Raw genomic sequence first — 18,739 nt, 5'->3', positions numbered from 1 at the left:
ATTATCTTGTGGAGGCGAAGGTGAAGATTTGTATGGGTTTTCAGAAAAGAAGAGAGAATGTTGGGGTGAAGAGGGTGGTGAGAGTAAGTGAGCTTGGGAAGGAGACTTGTGTAAGGAAGTACCAGGAGAGACTGAGTACAGAATGGAAAAAGGTGAGAACAATGGAAGTAAGGGGAGCGGGGGAGGAATGCGATGCATTTAGGGAAGCAGTGATGGCTTGCACAAAAGATGCTTGTGGCATGAGAAGTGTGGGAGGTAGGCAGATTAGAAAGGGTAGTGAGTGGTGGGATGAAGAAGTAAGAGTATTAGTGAAAGAGAAGAGACAGGCATTTGGACGATTTTTGCAGGGAAAAAATGTAAATGAGTGGGAGATGTATAAAAGAAAGAGGCAAGAGGTCAAGAGAAAGGTGCAAGAGGTGAAAAAGAGGGCAAATGAGAGTTGGGGTGAGAGAGTATCATTAAATTTTAGGGAGAATAAAAAGATGTTTTGGAAGGAGGTAAATAAAGTTTTTAAGACAAGGGGGCAAATGGGAACTTCAGTGAAGGGGGCTAATGGGGAGGTGATAACAAGTAGTGGTGATGTGAGAAGGAGATGGAGTGAGTATTTTGAAGGTTTGTTGAATGTGTTTCATGACAGAGTGGCAGATATAGGGTGTTTTGGTTGAGGTGGTGTGGAAAGTGAGAGGGTTAGGGAAAATGATTTGGTAAACAGAGAAGAGGTAGTAAAAGCTTTGCAGAAGATGAAAGCCGGCAAGGCAGCAGGTTTGGATGGTATTGCAGTGGAATTTATTAAAAATGGGGGTGACTGTATTGTTGACTGGTTGGTAAGGTTATTTAATGTATGTATGATTCATGGTGAGGTGCCTGAGGATTGGTGGAATGCTTGCATAGTGCCATTGTACAAAAGCAAAGGGGATAAAAGTGAGTGCTCAAATTACAGAGGTATAAGTTTGTCGAGTATTCCTGGTAAATTATATGGGAGGGTATTGATTGAGAGGGTGAAGGCATGTACAGAGCATCAGATTGGGGAAGAGCAGTGTGGTTTCAGAAGTGGTAGAGGATGTGTGGATCAGGTGTTTGCTTTGAAGAATGTATGTGAGAAATACTTAGAAAAGCAAATGGATTTGTATGTAGCATTTATGGATCTGGAGAAGGCATATGATAGAGTTGATAGAGATGCTCTGTGGAAGGTATTAAGAATATATGGTGTGGGAGGCAAGTTGTTAGAAGCAGTGAAAAGTTTTAATCGAGGATGTAAGGCATGTGTACGTGTAGGAAGAGAGGAAAGTGATTGGTTCTCAGTGAATGTAGGTTTGCGGCAGGGGTGTGTGATGTCTCCATGGTTGTTTAATTTGTTGATGGATGGGGTTGTTAGGGAGGTGAATGCAAGAGTTTTGGAAAGAGGGGCAAGTATGCAGTCTGTTAGGGATAAGGGAGCTTGGGAAGTGAGTCAGTTGTTGTTCGCTGATGATACAGCGCTGGTGGCTGATTCATGTAAGAAACTGCAGAAGCTGGTGACTGAGTCTGGTAAAGTGTGTGAAAGAAGAAAGTTAAGAGTAAATGTGAATAAGAGCAAGGTTATTAGGTACAGTAGGGTCGAGGGTCAAGTCAACTGGGAGGTAAGTTTGAATGGAGAAAAACTGGAGGAAGTAAAGTGTTTTAGATATCTGGGAGTGGATCTGGCAGCGGATGGAACCATGCAAGTGGAAGTAAATCATAGGGTGGGGGAGGGGGCGAAAATCCTGGGAGACTTGAAGAATGTGTGGAAGTCGAGAACATCATCTCCGTAAGCAAAAATGGGTATGTTTGAAGGAATAGTGGTTCCAACAATGTTGTATGGTTGCGAGGCGTGGGCTATGGATAGAGTTGTGCGCAGGAGGGTGGATGTGCTGGAAATGAGATGTTTGAGGACAATATGTGGTGTGAGGTGGTTTGATCGAGTAAGTAATGTAAGGGTAAGAGAGGTGTGGAAATAAAAAGAGTGTGGTTGAGAGAGCAGAAGAGGGTGTTTCGAAATGGTTTGCGCACATGGAGAGAATGAGTGAGGAAAGATTGACCAAGAGGATATATGTGTCAGAGGTGGAGGGAACGAGGAGAAGTGGGAGACCAAATTGGAGGTGGAAAGATGGAGTGAAAAAGATTTTGAGTGATCGTGGCCTGAACATGCAGGAGGGTGAAAGGCAGGCAAGGAATAGAGTGAATTGGATCGATGTGGTATACCGGGGTCGACGTGCTGTCAATGGATTGCATCAGGGCATGTGAAGTGTCTGGGGTAAATCATGGAAAGTTCTGTGGGGCCTGGATGTGGAAAGGGAGCTGTGGTTTCGGGCATTATTGCATGACAGCTGGAGACTGAGTGTGAGCGAATGGGGCCTTTGTTGTCTTTTCCTGGCGCTGCCTAGCACACATGTGAGGGGAGGGGGATGTTATTCCGTGTGTGGCAGGGTGGCGATGGTGGTGAGTAGGGGCAGACAGTGTGAATTGTGTGCATGTGTGTATATGTGTGTGTCTGTGTATGTATATATGTGTGTATGTTGGGATGTGTGGGTGTGTATGTTTGCGTATGTGGACGTGTGTGTGTGTGCATGTGTGTGGGGGTGGGTTGGGCCATTTCTTTCGTCTGTTTCCTTGCGCTACCTCGCAGGTGCGGGAGACAGCGACAAAGCAAAATAAATGAATATAAATAATAAAGTTTAACATACTAAACTTGACTGCAACTTAACAAGGTAGATACAAAGACATTTGGTCATAAATAATACCTGGATACCTAAATATAAAGTGAAAAAAAGGCACCAAACAAAATTACATGAAGGCCTATCCAGGAAACTAGAGTGCATATTCAATGCAATACCAGAAGAACAAAGAAATTTAGATGGAGTGACCAATGAACCATTCAAAAGAAGACTTGATTCAATGTTAAAGGCAATATCTAATATACCCCAAATAGACAACTAAACTAGTGGAGTAGTCATGGATAAAACATAATCATATATCAAGCAAGATATTTGAAAAATGAAGGGAAGGCAGATAAGGGAAACGGAAGCCTTTAGAAAGAGAGACTCAATGACATGATACTCTTTCTTAGAAATTGGTCCTTGGGTAATTATGAATAAAAAACTATTTATCAACGATGTATCAAACTATCAGACATTAGTACTGAAACAGACAATGTTAATCCAATCTTACTGAAAAGCATTGTTCATGATCCACATCAACTAAATGTTCATGAATTATTTTCATGTGTACAATACGCACATACTTAGTGCACAAAGAAAAATCACAAATGTAAAGGCAATGAGAACACTTTAGTACTGCAGAAAAGATATATTCTTACAGTTGTATTGATAATACCAGCTCCATGCGTGCGGATGGAGTTAGCAATGTGCTTGATGGTGACAGTACTGAGATGCTTGTTGTTGCTGGTGGCCTCCACAAAGAACTGCTGGTTCAAATTGTACTGATAGTGCTGCACAAACACATGAATATTACGCATGATTTCCAGGACATCCACTCCCTGCAAAAATAAATAATAACCTTTGGAGTTCTTAGAATTGAAGGTATTCCCTCAAAGGCCCAGTCCTCTGTTCTTAACGCTACCTCGCTAATGCGGGAAATGGCGAGTGGTTTGAAAGAAAAGGAGTTCTTAGACATTAAATATTCTCTTTCATCAAATTTCATGTTCAATCATTTCCATCTTTCCCAACCTCCTACCTTCTCACATCTATCATTCCACTTTTTCTACCACTTGATGCAACTTGTAAAATTTTTCTTCTATCATCGTTAATTTTCAACTCTCTCTCTCTCTCTCTCTCTCTCTCTCTCTCTCTCTCTCTCCTCTACATATATATATGTTCAGGCCCCAATCACTCAAAATCTTTTTCACTCCATCTTTCCACCTCCAATTTGGTCTCCCACTTCTCCTCGTTCCCTCCACCTCCGACACATATATCCTCTTGGTCAATCTTTCCTCACTCATTCTCTCCATGTGCCCAAACCATTTCAAAACACCCTCTTCTGCTCTCTCAACCACGCTCTTTTTATTTCCACACATCTCTCTTACCCTTACGTTACTTACTCGATCAAACCACCTCACACCACACATTGTCCTCAAACATCTCATTTCCAACACATCCATCCTCTTGCGCACAACTCTATCCATAGCCCACGCCTCGCAACCATACAACATTGTTGGAACCACTATTCCTTCAAACATACCCATTTTTGCTTTCCGAGATAATGTTCTCGACTTCCACATATTCTTCAAGGCTCCCAGAATTTTCGCCCCCTCCCCCACCCTATGATCCACTTCCGCTTCCATGGTTCCATCCGCTGCCAGATCCACTCCCAGATATCTAAAACACTTTACTTCCTCCAGTTTTTCTCCATTCAAACTTACCTCCCAATTGACTTGACCCTCAACCCTACTGTACCTAATAACCTTGCTCTTATTCACATTTACTCTTAACTTTCTTCTTTCAACCACTTTACCAAACTCAGTCACCAGCTTCTGCAGTTTCTCACATGAATCAGCCACCAGCGCTGTATCATCAGCAAACAATAACTGACTCACTTCCCAAGCTCTCTCATCCCCAACAGACTTCATACTTTCCAAAACTCTTGCATTTACCTCCCTAACAACCCCATCCATAAACAAATTAAACAACCATGGAGACATCACACACCCCTGCCGCAAACCTACATTCACTGAGAACCAATCACTTTCCTCTCTTCCTACACGTACACATGCCTTACATCCTCGATAAAAACTTTTCACTGCTTCTAACAACTTGCCTCCCACACCATATATTCTTAATACCTTCCACAGAGCATCTCTATCAACTCTATCATATGCCTTCTCCAGATCCATAAATGCTACATACAAATCCATTTGCTTTTCTAAGTATTTCTCACATACATTCTTCAAAGCAAACACCTGATCCACACATCCTCTACCACTTCTGAAACCATATATATATATACGTGTAGGAAGAGAGGAAAGTGATTGGTTCTCAGTGAATGTAGGTTTGCAGCAGGGGTGTGTGATGTCTCCATGGTTGTTTAATTTGTTTATGGATGGGGTTGTTAGGGAGGTGAATGCAAGAGTTTTGGAAAGAGGGGCAAGTATGAAGTCTGTTGGGGATGAGAGAGCTTGGGAAGTGAGTCAGTTGTTGTTCGCTGATGATACAGCGCTGGTGGCTGATTCATGTGAGAAACTGCAGAAGCTGGTGACTGAGTTTGGTAAAGTGTGTGAAAGAAGAAAGTTAAGAGTAAATGTGAATAAGAGCAAGGTAATTAGGTACAGTAGGGTTGAGGGTCAAGTCAATTGGAAGGTAAGTTTGAACGGAGAAAAACTGGAGGAAGTAAAGCGTTTTAGATATCTGGGAGTGGATCTGGCAGCGGATGGAACCATGGAAGCGGAAGTGGATCATAGGGTGGGGGAGGTGGCGAAAATTCTGGGAGCCTTGAAGAATGTGTGGAACTCGAGAACATTATCTCGGAAAGCAAAAATGGGTATGTTTGAAGGAATAGTGGTTCCAACAATGTTGCATGGTTGCGAGGCATCGGCTATGGATAGAGTTGTGCGCATGAGGATGGATGTGCTGGAAATGAGATGGTTGAGGACAATGTGTGGTGTGAGGTGGTTTGATCGAGTAAGTAACATAAGGGTAAGAGAGATGTGTGGAAATAAAAAGAGTGTGGTTGAGAGAGCAGAAGAGGGTGTTTTGAAATGGTTTGGGCACATGGAGAGAATGAGTGAGGAAAGATTGACCAAGAGGATATATGTGTCGGAGGTGGAGGGAACGAGGAGAAGTGGGAGACCAAATTGGAGGTGGAAGGATGGAGTGAAAAAGATTTTGTGTGATCGGGGCCTGAACATGCAGGAGGGTGAAAGGAGGGCAAGGAATAGAGTGAATTGGATCGATGTGGTATACCGGGGTTGATGTGCTGTCAGTGGATTGAATCAGGGCATGTGAAGCGTCTGGGGTAAACCATGGAAAGCTGTGTAGGTATGTATATTTGCGTGTGTGGACGTATGTATATACATATGTATGGGGGTGGGTTGGGCCATTTCTTTCGTCTGTTTCCTTGCGCTACCTCGCAAACGCGGGAGACAGCGACAAAGCAAAAAAAAAAAAATATATATATATATATATATATATATATATATATATATATATATATATATATATATATATATATATATATATATCGTTTTGATGAGAACTGCTATTGACGTTTGTGTAAATAAATCATACATTTCCTTTTCCATAGCCAGAGGTTGAACCATTATGTGACATTCATTTTTTCATTCATTTCAAGCTAGAAGTTTCAGTTTTCTAAATTGTTTCTTACATTTTTCATATGTATATATATGTATGTGTGTGTGTGTGTATATGTGCGTATGTATGTGTATGTGTGTGTATGTGTGTATGTATATATATATGTATATTATCCCTGGGGATAGGGGTGAAAGAATACTTCCCAAGTATTCCTCGCGTGTCGTAGAAAGCGACTAGAGGGGACGGGAGCGGGGGGCCAGAAATCCTCCCCTCCTTGTATTAACTTTCTAAAATGGGAAACAGAAGAAGGAGTCATGCGGGGAGTGCTCATCCTCCTCGAAGGCTCAGAGTGGGGTGCCTAAATGTGTGTGGATGTAACCAAGATGTGAAAAAAGGAGGGATAGGTAGTATGTTTGAGGAGAGGAACCTGGATGTTTTGGCTCTGAGTGAAACAAAGCTCAAGGGTAAAGGGGAAGAGTGGTTTGGGAATGTCTGGGGAGTAAAGTCAGGGGTTAGTGAGAGGACAAGAGCAAGGGAAGGAGTAGCAATACTCCTGAAACAGGAGTTGTGGGAGTATGTGATAGAATGTAAGAAAGTAAATTCTCAATTAATATGGGTAAAACTGAAAGTTGATGGAGAGAGGTGGGTGATTATTGGTGCATATGCACCTGGGCATGAGAAGAAAGATCATGAGAGGCAAGTGTTTTGGGAGCAGCTGAATGAGTGTGTTAGTGGTTTTCATGCACGAGACCGGGTTATAGTGATGGGTGATTTGAATGCAAAGGTGAGTAATGTGGCAGTTGAGGGAATAATTGGTATACATGGGGTGTTCAGTGTTGTAAATGGAAATGGTGAAGAGCTTGTAGATTTATGTGCTGAAAAAGGACTGATGATTGGGAATACCTGGTTTAAAAAGCGAGATATACATAAGTATACTTAAGTAAGTAGGAGAGATGGCCAGAGAGCGTTATTGGATTACGTGTTAATTGACAGGCGTGTGAAAGAGAGACTTTTGGATGTTAATGTGCTGAGAGGTGCAACTGGAGGGATGTCTGATCATTATCTTGTGGAGGCTAAGGTGAAGATTTGTATGGGTTTTCAGAAAAGAAGAGTGAATGTTGGGGTGAAGAGGGTGGTGAGAGTAAGTGAGCTTGGGAAGGAGACCTGTGTGAGGAAGTACCAGGAGAGACTGAGTACAGAATGGAAAAAGGTGAGAACAATGGAAGTAAGGGGAGTGGGGGAGGAATGGGATGTATTTAGGGAATCAGTGATGGATTGCACAAAAGATGCTTGTGGCATGAGAAGAGTGGGAGGTGGGTTGATTAGAAAGGGTAGTGAGTGGTGGGATGAAGAAGTAAGAGTATTAGTGAAAGACAAGAGAGAGGCATTTGGACGATTTTTACAGGGAAAAAATGCAATTGAGTGGGAGATGTATAAAAGAAAGAGACAGGAGGTCAAGAGAAAGGTGCAAGAGGTGAAAAAAAGGGCAAATGAGAGTTGAGGTGAGAGAGTATCATTAAATTTTAGGGAGAATAAAAAGATGTTCTGGAAGGAGGTAAATAAAGTGCGTAAGACAAGGGAGCAAATGGGAACTTCAGTGAAGGGCGCAAATGGGGAGGTGATAACAAGTAGTGGTGATGTGAGAAGGAGATGGAGTGAGTATTTTGAAGGTTTGTTGAATGTGTTTGATGATAGAGTGGCAGATATTGGGTGTTTTGGTCGAGGTGGTGTGCAAAGTGAGAGGGTTAGGGAAAATGATTTGGTAAACAGAGAAGAGGTAGTGAAAGCTTTGCGGAAGATGAAAGCCGGCAAGGCAGCAGGTTTGGATGGTATTGCAGTGGAATTTATTAAAAAAGGGGGTGACTGTGCTGTTGACTGGTTGGTAAGGTTATTTAATGTATGTATGATTCATGGTGAGGTGCCTGAGGATTGGCGGAATGCGTGCATAGTGCCATTGTACAAAGGCAAAGGGGATAAGAGTGAGTGCTCAAATTACAGAGGTATAAGTTTGTTGAGTATTCCTGGTAAATTATATGGGAGGGTATTGATTGAGAGGGTGAAGGCATGTACAGAGCATCAGATTGGGGAAGAGCAGTGTGGTTTCAGAAGTGGTAGAGGATGTGTGGATCAGGTGTTTGCTTTGAAGAATGTATGTGAGAAATACTTAGAAAAGCAAATGGATTTGTATGTAGCTTTTATGGATCTGAAGAAGGCATATGATAGAGTTGATAGAGATGCTCTGTGGAAGGTATTAAGAATATATGGTGTGGGAGGAAAGTTTTTAGAAGCAGTGAAAAGTTTTTATCGAGGATGTAAGGCATGTGTACGTGTAGGAAGAGAGGAAAGTGATTGGTTCTCAGTGAATGTAGGTTTGCGGCAGGGGTGTGTGATGTCTCCATGGTTGTTTAATTTGTTTATGGATGGGGTTGTTAGGGAGGTAAATGCAAGAGTTTTGGAAAGAGGGGCAAGTATGAAGTCTGTTGGGGATGAGAGAGCTTGGGAAGTGAGTCAGTTGCTGTTCGCTGATGATACAGCGCTGGTGGCTGATTCATGTGAGAAACTGCAGAAGCTGGTGACTGAGTTTGGTAAAGTGGGTGGAAGAAGAAAGTTAAGAGTAAATGTGAATAAGAGCAAGGTTATTAGGTACAGTAGGGTTGAGGGTCAAGTCAATTGGGAGGTGAGTTTGAATGGAGAAAAACTGGAGGAAGTGAAGTGTTTTAGATATCTGGGAGTGGATCTGGCAGCGGATGGAACCATGGAAGCGGAAGTGGATCATAGGGTGGGGGAGGGGGCGAAAATTCTGGGAGCCTTGAAGAATGTGTGGAAGTCGAGAACATTATCTCGGAAAGCAAAAATGGGTATGTTTGAAGGAATAGTGGTTCCAACAATGTTGTATAGTTGCGAGGCATGGGCTATGGATAGAGTTGTGCGCAGGAGGATGGATGTGCTGGAAATGAGATGTTTGATGACAATGTGTGGTGTGAGGTGGTTTGATCGAGTGAGTAACGTAAGGGTAAGAGAGATGTGTGGAAATAAAAAGAGCGTGGTTGAGAGATCAGGAGAGGGTGTTTTGAAGTGGTTTGGGCACATGGAGAGAATGAGTGAGGAAAGATTGACCAAGAGGATATATGTGTCGGAGGTGGAGGGAACGAGGAGAAGAGGGAGACGAAATTGGAGGTGGAAAGATGGAGTGAAAAAGATTTTGTGTGATCGGGGCCTGAACATGCAGGAGGGTGAAAGGAGGGCAAGGAATAGAGTGAATTGGAGCGATGTGGTATACCGGGGTTGACGTGCTGTCAGTGGATTGAATCAAGGCATATGAAGCGTCTGGGGTAAACCATGGAAAGCTGTGTAGGTATGTATATTTGCGTGTGTGGACGTATGTATATACATGTGTATGGGGGGGGGTTGGGCCATTTCTTTCGTCTGTTTCCTTGCGCTACCTCGCAAACGCGGGAGACAGCGACAAAGTATAATAAATAAAAATAATAAATATATATATCGTAGAAGTGTCGTAGAAGGCGACTAGAGGGGACGGGAGCGGGGGACCAGAAATCCTCCCTTCCTTGTATTTTAACTTTCTAAAAATGGGAAACAGAAGGAGTCAAGCGGGGAGTGCTCATCCTCCTCGTAGACTCAGATTGGGGTGTCTAAATGTGTGTGGATGTAACCAAGATGTGAAAAAAGGAGAGATAGGTAGTATGTTTGAAGAAAGGAACCTGGATGTTTTGGCTCTGAGTGAAACGAAGCTCAAGGGTAAAGGGGAAGAGTGGTTTGGGTATGTCTTGGGAGTAAAGTCAGGGGTTAGTGAGAGGACAAGAGAAAGGGAAGGAGTAGCAGCACTCCTGAAACAGGAGTTGTGGGAGTATGTGATAGAATGTAAGAGAGTAAATTCTCGATTAATATGGGTAAAACTGAAAGTTGATGGTGAGAGGTGGATGATTATTTGGTGCATATGCACCTGGGCATGAGAAGAAAGATCATGAGAGGCAAGTGTTTTGGGAGCAGCTGAATGAGTGTGTTAGTGGTTTTGATGTACGAGACCGGGTTATAGTGATGGGTGATTTGAATGCAAAGGTGAGTAATGTGGCAGTTGAGGGAATGACTGGTATACATGGGGTGTTCAGTGTTGTAAATGGAAATGAAGAGCCTGTAGATTTATGTGCTGAAAAAGGACTGGTGATTGGGAATACCTGGTTTAAAAAGCGAGATATACATAAGTATACGTATGTAAGTAGGAGAGATGGCCAGAGAGCGTTATTGGATTACGTGTTAATTGACAGGTGCGCGAAAGAGAAACTTTTGGATGTTAATGTGCTGAGAGGTGCAACTGGAGGGATGTCTGATCATTATCTTGTGCAGGCTACGGTGAAGATTTGTATGGGTTTTCAGAAAAGAAGAGTGAATGTTGGGGTGAAGAGGGTGGTGAGAGTAAGTGAGCTTGGGAAGGAGACTTGTGTGAGGAAGTACCAAAAGAGACTGAGTACAGAATGGAAAAAGGTGAGAACAATGGAAGTAAGGGGAGTGGGGGAGGAATGGGATGTATTTAGGGAATCAGTGATGGATTGCGCAAAAGATGCTTGTGGCATGAGAAGAGTGGGAGGTGGGTTGATTAGAAAGGGTAGTGAGTGGTGGGATGAAGAAGTAAGATTATTAGTGAAAGAGAAGAGAGAGGCATTTGGACAATTTTTGCAGGGAAAAAATGCAATTGAGTGGGAGATGTATAAAAGAAAGAGACAGGAGGTCAAGAGAAAGGTGCAAGAGGTGAAAAAGAGGGCAAATGAGAGTTGGGGTGAGAGAGTATAATTAAATTTTAGGGAGAATAAAAAGATGTTCTGGAAGGAGGTAAATAAAGTGCGTAAGACAAGGGAGCAAATGGGAACTTCAGTGAAGGGCGCTAATGGGGAGGTGATAACAAGTAGTGGTGATGTGAGAAGGAGATGGAGTGAATATTTTGAAGGTTTGTTGAATGTGTTTGATGATAGAGTGGCAGTTATAGGGTGTTTTGGTCGAGGTGGTGTGCAAAGTGAGAGGGTTAGGGAAAATGATTTCGTAAACAGAGAAGAGGTAGTAAAAGCTTTGCAGAGGATGAAAGCCGGCAAGGCAGCAGGTTTGGATGGTATTGCAGTGGAATCTATTAAAAAAGGGGGTGACTGTAATGTTGACTGGTTGGTAAGGTTATTTAATGTATGTATGACTCATGGTGAGGTGCCTGAGGATTGGCGGAATGCGTGCATAGTGCCATTGTACAAAGGCAAAGGGGATAAGAGTGAGTGCTCAAATTACAGAGGTATAAGTTTGTTGAGTATTCCTGGTAAATCATATGGGAGGGTATTGATTGAGAGGGTGAAGGCATGTACAGAGCATCAGATTGGGGAAGAGCAGTGTGGTTTCAGAAGTGGTAGAGGATGTGTGGATCAGGTGTTTGCTTTGAAGAATGTATATGAGACATACTTAGAAAAGCAAATGGATTTGTATGTAGCATTTATGGATCTGGAGAAGGCATATGATAGAGTTGATAGAGATGCTCTGTGGAAGGTATTAAGGATATATGGTGTGGGAGGCAAGTTGTTAAAAGCAGTGAAAAGTTTTTATTGAGGATGTAAGGTATGTGTACGTATAGGAAGAGAGGAAAGTGATTGGTTCTCAGTGAATGTAGGTTTGCGGCAGGGGTGTGTGATGTCTCCATGGTTGTTTAATTTGTTTATGGATGGGGTTGTTAGGGAGGTGAATGCAAGAGTTTTGGAAGGAGGGGCAAGTATGAAGTCTGTTGTGGATGAGAGAGCTTGGGAAGTGAGTCAGTTGTTGTTCGCTGATGATACAGCGCTGGTGGTTGATTCATATGAGAAACTGCAGAAGCTGGTGACTGAGTTTGGTAAAGTGTGTGAAAGAAGAAAGTTAAGAGTAAATGTGAATAAGAGCAAGGTAATTAGGTACAGTAGGGTTGAGGGTCAAGTCAACTGGGAGGTAAGTTTGAATGGAGAAAAACTGAAGGAAGTAAAGTGTTTTAGATATCTGGGAGTGGATCTGGCAGCGGATGGAACCACGGAAGCGGAAGTGAATCATAGGGTGGGGAAGGGGGCGAAAATTCTGGGAGCCTTGAAGAACGTTTGGAAGTCGAGAACATCATCTCGTAAAGCAAAAATGGGTATGTTTCAAGGAATAGTGGTTCCAACAATGTTGTATGGTTGCGAGGTGTGGGCTATGGATAGAGTTGTGCGCGGGAGGGTGGATGTGCTGGAAATGAGATGTTTGAGGACAATATGTGGTGTGAGGTGGTTTGATCGAGTAAGTAATGTAAGGGTAAGAGAGATGTGTGGAAATAAAAAGAGTGTGGTGAATTCCTGATTAAGATATTCTTTATAGTATTATTGTTGCTAAAGGCAACATTTACATTAAAGGATTTAAGCAACATGGGAAGCAAAGTGAATTTATTATCAAAAGGGAGAACTAAAAGATTCTTGGTGTCAATGGGAGGTTTGGGCTCAACTCTATAAAATGATTTCTTTGCTAACTTAAGGGATTTATCAATGAAAGATCTAGGGTACTTTGACTTAGATCCAATAGAATATATCTTCTCAAACTCATCATCAATAAACTCTGGACTGCAAATACGTAATGCCCTAAGGAACATAGATTGAAATGATGATAATCTAACTCTGTCATGTTGAGATGAGTAATAATGGATATATGAGCATACATTGGTAGGTTTTCTGTACATGCTAAACTTAAACTTGTTTCCTTGCCTATGGCTCATGCAATCTTAAAATGGTAACATACCATTATTTTCCTTTTCTACAGTAAATTTGATGGAAGGTACTAAATTGTTAAGTAAGAGGAGAAATATTTGTAAATTTTCATTTGTTGACCAAACACAAAGAACATCATCTACATACCTAAACCAAATTGCATCAGAAGGTAAGAAATCCTTTAGTAATTTTGTTTCAAAAAATTCCATATAAGGATTCAAAAGAGCTATTAACACCTTAAAAAAAGACAAGGATATACATATTGCTAAAGCAGATAAGGCTAACACTGTTGTGATTTTAGACAAAAGTAACTATTTATCTAAAATGAATGACCTTCTACATGATGACACAACATATTCTAAACTTAGTAAAAATCCCTTAGAAGCAGTTAATTCTCATTTGAATAAAGAAATGAAGTTGTTGTTGAAAGGTAACATTTCTCTTATCAAAAGTTTGTCATCTTTGTCTCCTTCATTGCCATATATGTATGGACTTATCAAAACACATAAACAGAATTTTCTAGCAAGACCTATAGTGAGTTCAGTAGGCTCCATCACATATAAATTATCAAAAATGGTTAGTTTCTTTATTACGCCCTTTAGTGGGTAAGGTATCAAATTCTAATATCATGAACAATGTAGTTTTAGTCAACAAGCTAAACAATATCAATGTTAATCATGATTTCAAACTAGTTAGCTTTGATGTTTCCTCACTTTTCACTAAAGTTCCAGTTGATGACCTTTTAGAATATTCATTTGATGTCTTGGATGATATTCTTTTACCTGTTTCAAAGTCTAATTTCAATGAACTGATAAAATTGTGTATAAAAGACTGTGTATTTCAATTTAATGGAGATTATTATGCCAAAAAAATTTGGTATGGCAATGGGTAACCCTCTTTCACCTGTACTAAGTAATCTTTATATGGAATTTTTTTAAACAATATTACTAAAGGATATCTTACCTTCTAATGCAATTGGGTTTAGGTATGTTGATGATGTTCTTTGTGTTTGGCCAACAATTGAAAATTTACAAATATTTCTCCCCTTACTTAACAATTTAGTACCTTCCATCAAATTTACTGTAGAAAATAATATAATGGTATGTTACCATTTTTAGATTGCATGATCCATAGACAAGGAAACAAGTTTAAGTTTAGCATATACAGAAAACCCACCAATGTATGCTCATATATCCATTATTACTCATCTCAACATGACAGAGTTAAATTATCATCATTTCAATCTATGTTCCTTAGGGCATTACGTATTTGCAGTCCAGAGTTTATTGATGATGAGTCTGAGAAGATATATTCTATTGGATCTAAGTTAAAGTACCCTAGATCTTTCATTGATAAATCCCTTAAGTTAGCAAAGAAATCATTTTATAGAGTTGAGCCCAAACCTCCCACTGACACCAAGAATCTTTTAGTTCTCCCTTTTAATAATAAATTCACTTTGCTTCTCATGTTGCTTAAATCCTTTAATGTAAATGTTGCCTTTAGCACCAATAATACTATAAAGAATATCTTAATCAGGAATTCACCAGAAAATTCTCTTGGATGCAGCTATAAAGTGCCTTGTGGAAACTGTGATAAATTTTATGTTGGTCAGACTGGTAAGGATCTTTCTGTTAGACTTAAGCAACATAAATATAGTATAAGAACGGGACAAGAATCAAATGCCTTGTTTAATCACATTAAAAACTATGATCATTGTATTGACTGGAGTAACGCCATCTCGGTTATTAACTCTTACTCTCTTACCAAGAGAAATATCATTGAATCTTCTATTATCAAATACACAAAGAATTATAATCTTAATATCAGTGATGGCCTATACAAATCAGATAATTTTATTGTTGATAAAATTTGTAGAAAAAAATATAAGTTTATGAATGCTCGTTGTATGTTTTGGACAATCACATGTTTACCAAATGGAGTCCTAGCTTCGTCTCTTCGATGTATATCAACTGACTGTTATATTTCTCTCTTGTGTCTCCCTTGATGATGTGATTATTACACGAAAGTGCACTTGGGAACTTATCGTGTTTCATTTTCCCCATGGACTCATAGGAACATATATACATATGTACACACCCACACTTGCCGCCTTCATCCATTCCCATCACCACCCCGCCACACACGAAATAGCAGGGTAGCACCAGGAAAAGACAGAAAGGCCACATTCTTTCACACTCTGTCTCTAGCTATCAAGCATAATGACCCGAAAACACAGCTCCCTTTCCACATCCAGGCAGAAATGGATTGGACATATGGAGAGAATGAGTGAGGAAAGGTTGACAAAGAGGATATGTGCATCAGAGGTGGAGGGGACAAGGAAAAGCAGGAGACCAAATTGAAGGTGGAAGGACGGAGTGAAAAAGATTTTGAGCAATTGGGGCCTGAACATGCAGGAGGGTGAAAGTAATGCACAGAATTGAGTGAATTAAAACAATATGGTATAATGGGGTCGACATGCTGTTGATGGACTGATCCATGGCATGCGAAATGTCTGGGGTAAATTATGGAAAGGTCTGTGGAGCCTGGATGTGGATAGCCAGCTGTGGTTTAGGTGCATTACACATAACAGCTAGAGATTGAGTGAGAACAGACGTCTTTTTTTGTCTGTTTCCAGGCACTACCTTGCTAACACAGGAGGTGGCGATGCTGTTTCCTGTGGGGCAGGGTGGCACAGGGAATGGATGAAGGCGAGCAAGTATGAATATGTACAAGTGTATATATGTATATGTATGTATATATGGGTGGATGGGTCTTTCTTTATCTGTTTCCAGGTACTACTGACTTGGGAAATGGCAATCAAAAATAATAATAATATAAATAAAAAATTACAGAAGCATAAGTTTGTTGAGTATTCCTGGGAAATGAAATGGGAGGGTATTGATTGAGACGGTAAAGGCATGTAGAGAGCACCAGACTGAGGAAGAGCAGTGTGGTTTCAGAGGTGGTAGAGGATGTGTGGATCAGGTGTTTGCTTCGAAGAATATATTCAAAAAATACTTAGAAAAACAGATGGATTTGTATGTAGCATTCATGGATCTGGAGAAGGCATATGATAGAGTTGACAGTGATGCTTTGTGGAAGGTATTATGAGTATATGATGTGAGAAGAAAGTGATTGGTTCCCAGTGGAACAGTTTGCGGCAGGGGTGCGTGATGTCTCTATGATTGCTAAATTTGTTTATGGATGGGATTGTTAGGGAGGTGAATGCATAGTGCTGGTGGCTGATTCAGGTGAGACACTGCAAAAGTTGGTGACTGAGTTTGGTAAAGTGTATGAAAGAAGAAAGCTGAGAGTAAATGTGAATAAGAGCAAGGTTATTAGGTTCAGTAGGGTTGAGAGACAAGTGGGAGGTAAGTTTGAATGGAGAAAAACTGGAGGAAGTGAAGTGTTTTAGATATCTGGGAGTGGATTGAGCAGCAGATGGAACCATGGAAGCGTAAGTGAGTCACAGGGTGGGGAAGGGGGCGAAGGTTCTGGGAGCATTGAAGAATGTGTGAAAGGTGAGAATGTTATCTTGGAGAGCAAAAATGGGTATGTTTGAAGGAATAGCAGCTCCAACAATGTTATATGTGTGCAAGGCAATTTTGGAAATGAAATGTTTGAGGACAATTTTGATCGAGTAAATAATGAAAGGGTAAGAGAGATGTGTGGTAATAAAGTGTGGTTGAGAGAACAGAAGAGGATGTATTGAAATGGTTTGGTCACATGAAGAGAATGAGTGAGGAAAGATTGACAAAGAGGATATATGTGTCAGAGGTGGAGGGAGTGAGGAGAAATGGTAGACCAAATTGGAGGTGGAAGGATGGAGTGAAAAAGATTTTGAGTGATTGGGGCTTGAACATACAGGAGGGTGAAAGACGTGCAAGGAACAGAATGAATTGGAACGATGTGGTATGCTGGGGTCGATGTGCTATCAGTGGATTGAACCAGGGTATGTGAAGTGTCTGGGGTGAACCATGGAAAGTTTAGTAGAGCCTGGATGTGGAAAGGGAGCTGTGGTTTGTGTGCATTACACATGACAGCTAGAGACTGAGTGTGAATAAATGTGGCACGGGGGGAAGGGAGGGTGCCATTTCCTGTGTGGTGGGGTGGCAACGAGAATGGATGAAGTCATCATGTATGAATATATACATGTGTATATATGTATATGTCTGAGTATGTATATGTATGTATACATTTAAATGTGTATGTACGTGTATGTGCATATGTGGGCGTCTATGTATATACATTTGTATGTGGGTGGGTTGGGCAATTCTTTCATCTGTTTCCTTGCGCTACTTCACTAACACAGGAGACAACGACAAAGTATAATAAAAAAAATAAATATCTGTGGGCATGGGCGTTTATGTATATATATGTCTACATGAGTGGATTGGGCCATTCCTCGTCTGTTTCCTTGCACTACCTTGTTGACACGGGAGATGGCGATTAAGTATAATAAAAAATAATATATACTTATTCATTATACTCAATTGATGTTTCCTGTGTCAGCAAGCTAGTGCCAGGAAACAGATGAAGAATAGCCCATCCATTCATATACAAATATATGCCCATACACAGACATATACATATGAACATATTCTTTTTTTTTTTTTTTTTGCTTTGTCGCTGTCTCCCGTGTTTGCGAGGTAGCGCAAGGAAACAGACGAAAGAAATGGCCCAACCCACCCCCATACACATGTATATACATATGTCCACACACGCAAATATACATACCTACACAGCTTTCCATGGTTTACCCCAGACGCTTCACATGCCTTGATTCAATCCACTGACAGCACGTCAACCCCAGTATACCACATCGCTCCAATTCACTCTATTCCTTGCCCTCCTTTCACCCTCCTGCATGTTCAGGCCCCGATCACACAAAATCTTTTTCACTCCATCTTTCCACCTCCAATTTGGTCTCCCTCTTCTCCTCGTTCCCTCCACCTCCGACACGTATATCCTCTTGGTCAATCTTTCCTCACTCATTCTCTCCATGTGACCAAACCATTTCAAAACACCCTCTTCTGCTCTCTCAACCACGCTCTTTTTATTTCCACACATCTCTCTTACCCTTACGTTACTTACTCGATCAAACCACCTCACACCACTTCTGCCATGTGTGAACATATATATACATATACATACACATACACAGACATATACATATATACACATGTGCATATTCATACTTGCTTGCCTTCTTCCATTCCTGTCACAACCTCACCACATGGGAAATAGCATCGTTACCCCCGGTTCAGGAAGGTAATGCCAGAAAAACAACCAAAAAAAGGCCACATTCGTTCACACTTAGTCTCTAGCTGTCATGTGTAATGCACCAAAACCACAGCTCCCTATCCACATCCAGGCCTCACAGACCTTTCCATGGTTTACCCCAGATGCTTCACATGCCCTGGTTCAGTCCATCTATGCACACATAAATATAATGCATATGAGCGTGCACTTCCAGAGAAGATATAATGCCTTCCAGCAGCATGGGTTCAAAACTCATAACATTTGCATGGTTATTGGGTACACTGATCACTAACTGAATGTATACAGCTACACCACAGAAGTCATGGGGTCCTGTCATGACTCTTTCACTCTGCATGCTTCCCAAACTCAAACACCCTACATGTACCATCATATCATCAAACACATTCAACAATCCTCTAAAGCACTCACTCCATATCCTCTTCACCT

At 41.2% G+C, this 18,739-nt stretch overlaps 1 protein-coding gene across 1 annotated transcript in view; it reads right to left on the bottom strand.

Moving 5' to 3' along the window:
- SWIP (strumpellin and WASH-interacting protein) overlaps positions 1 to 18,739 on the bottom strand; it is a 320,197-nt gene that overhangs the window by 130,855 nt on the left and 170,603 nt on the right. Inside the window, exon 16 of the mRNA XM_071678856.1 lies at positions 3,335 to 3,514. Within this exon, the coding sequence (XP_071534957.1) occupies positions 3,335 to 3,514 (180 nt within the window). The remainder of the gene's footprint in view (positions 1 to 3,334; positions 3,515 to 18,739) is intronic.

This window comes from Panulirus ornatus, chromosome 28, assembly GCF_036320965.1.
Source record: "Panulirus ornatus isolate Po-2019 chromosome 28, ASM3632096v1, whole genome shotgun sequence".
In the NCBI taxonomy this organism is placed as follows: Eukaryota; Metazoa; Arthropoda; class Malacostraca; order Decapoda; family Palinuridae; genus Panulirus; species Panulirus ornatus.
Note: the sequence above shows the minus strand (reverse complement) of the source record. Positions and strands in the feature narration are given on the sequence as shown.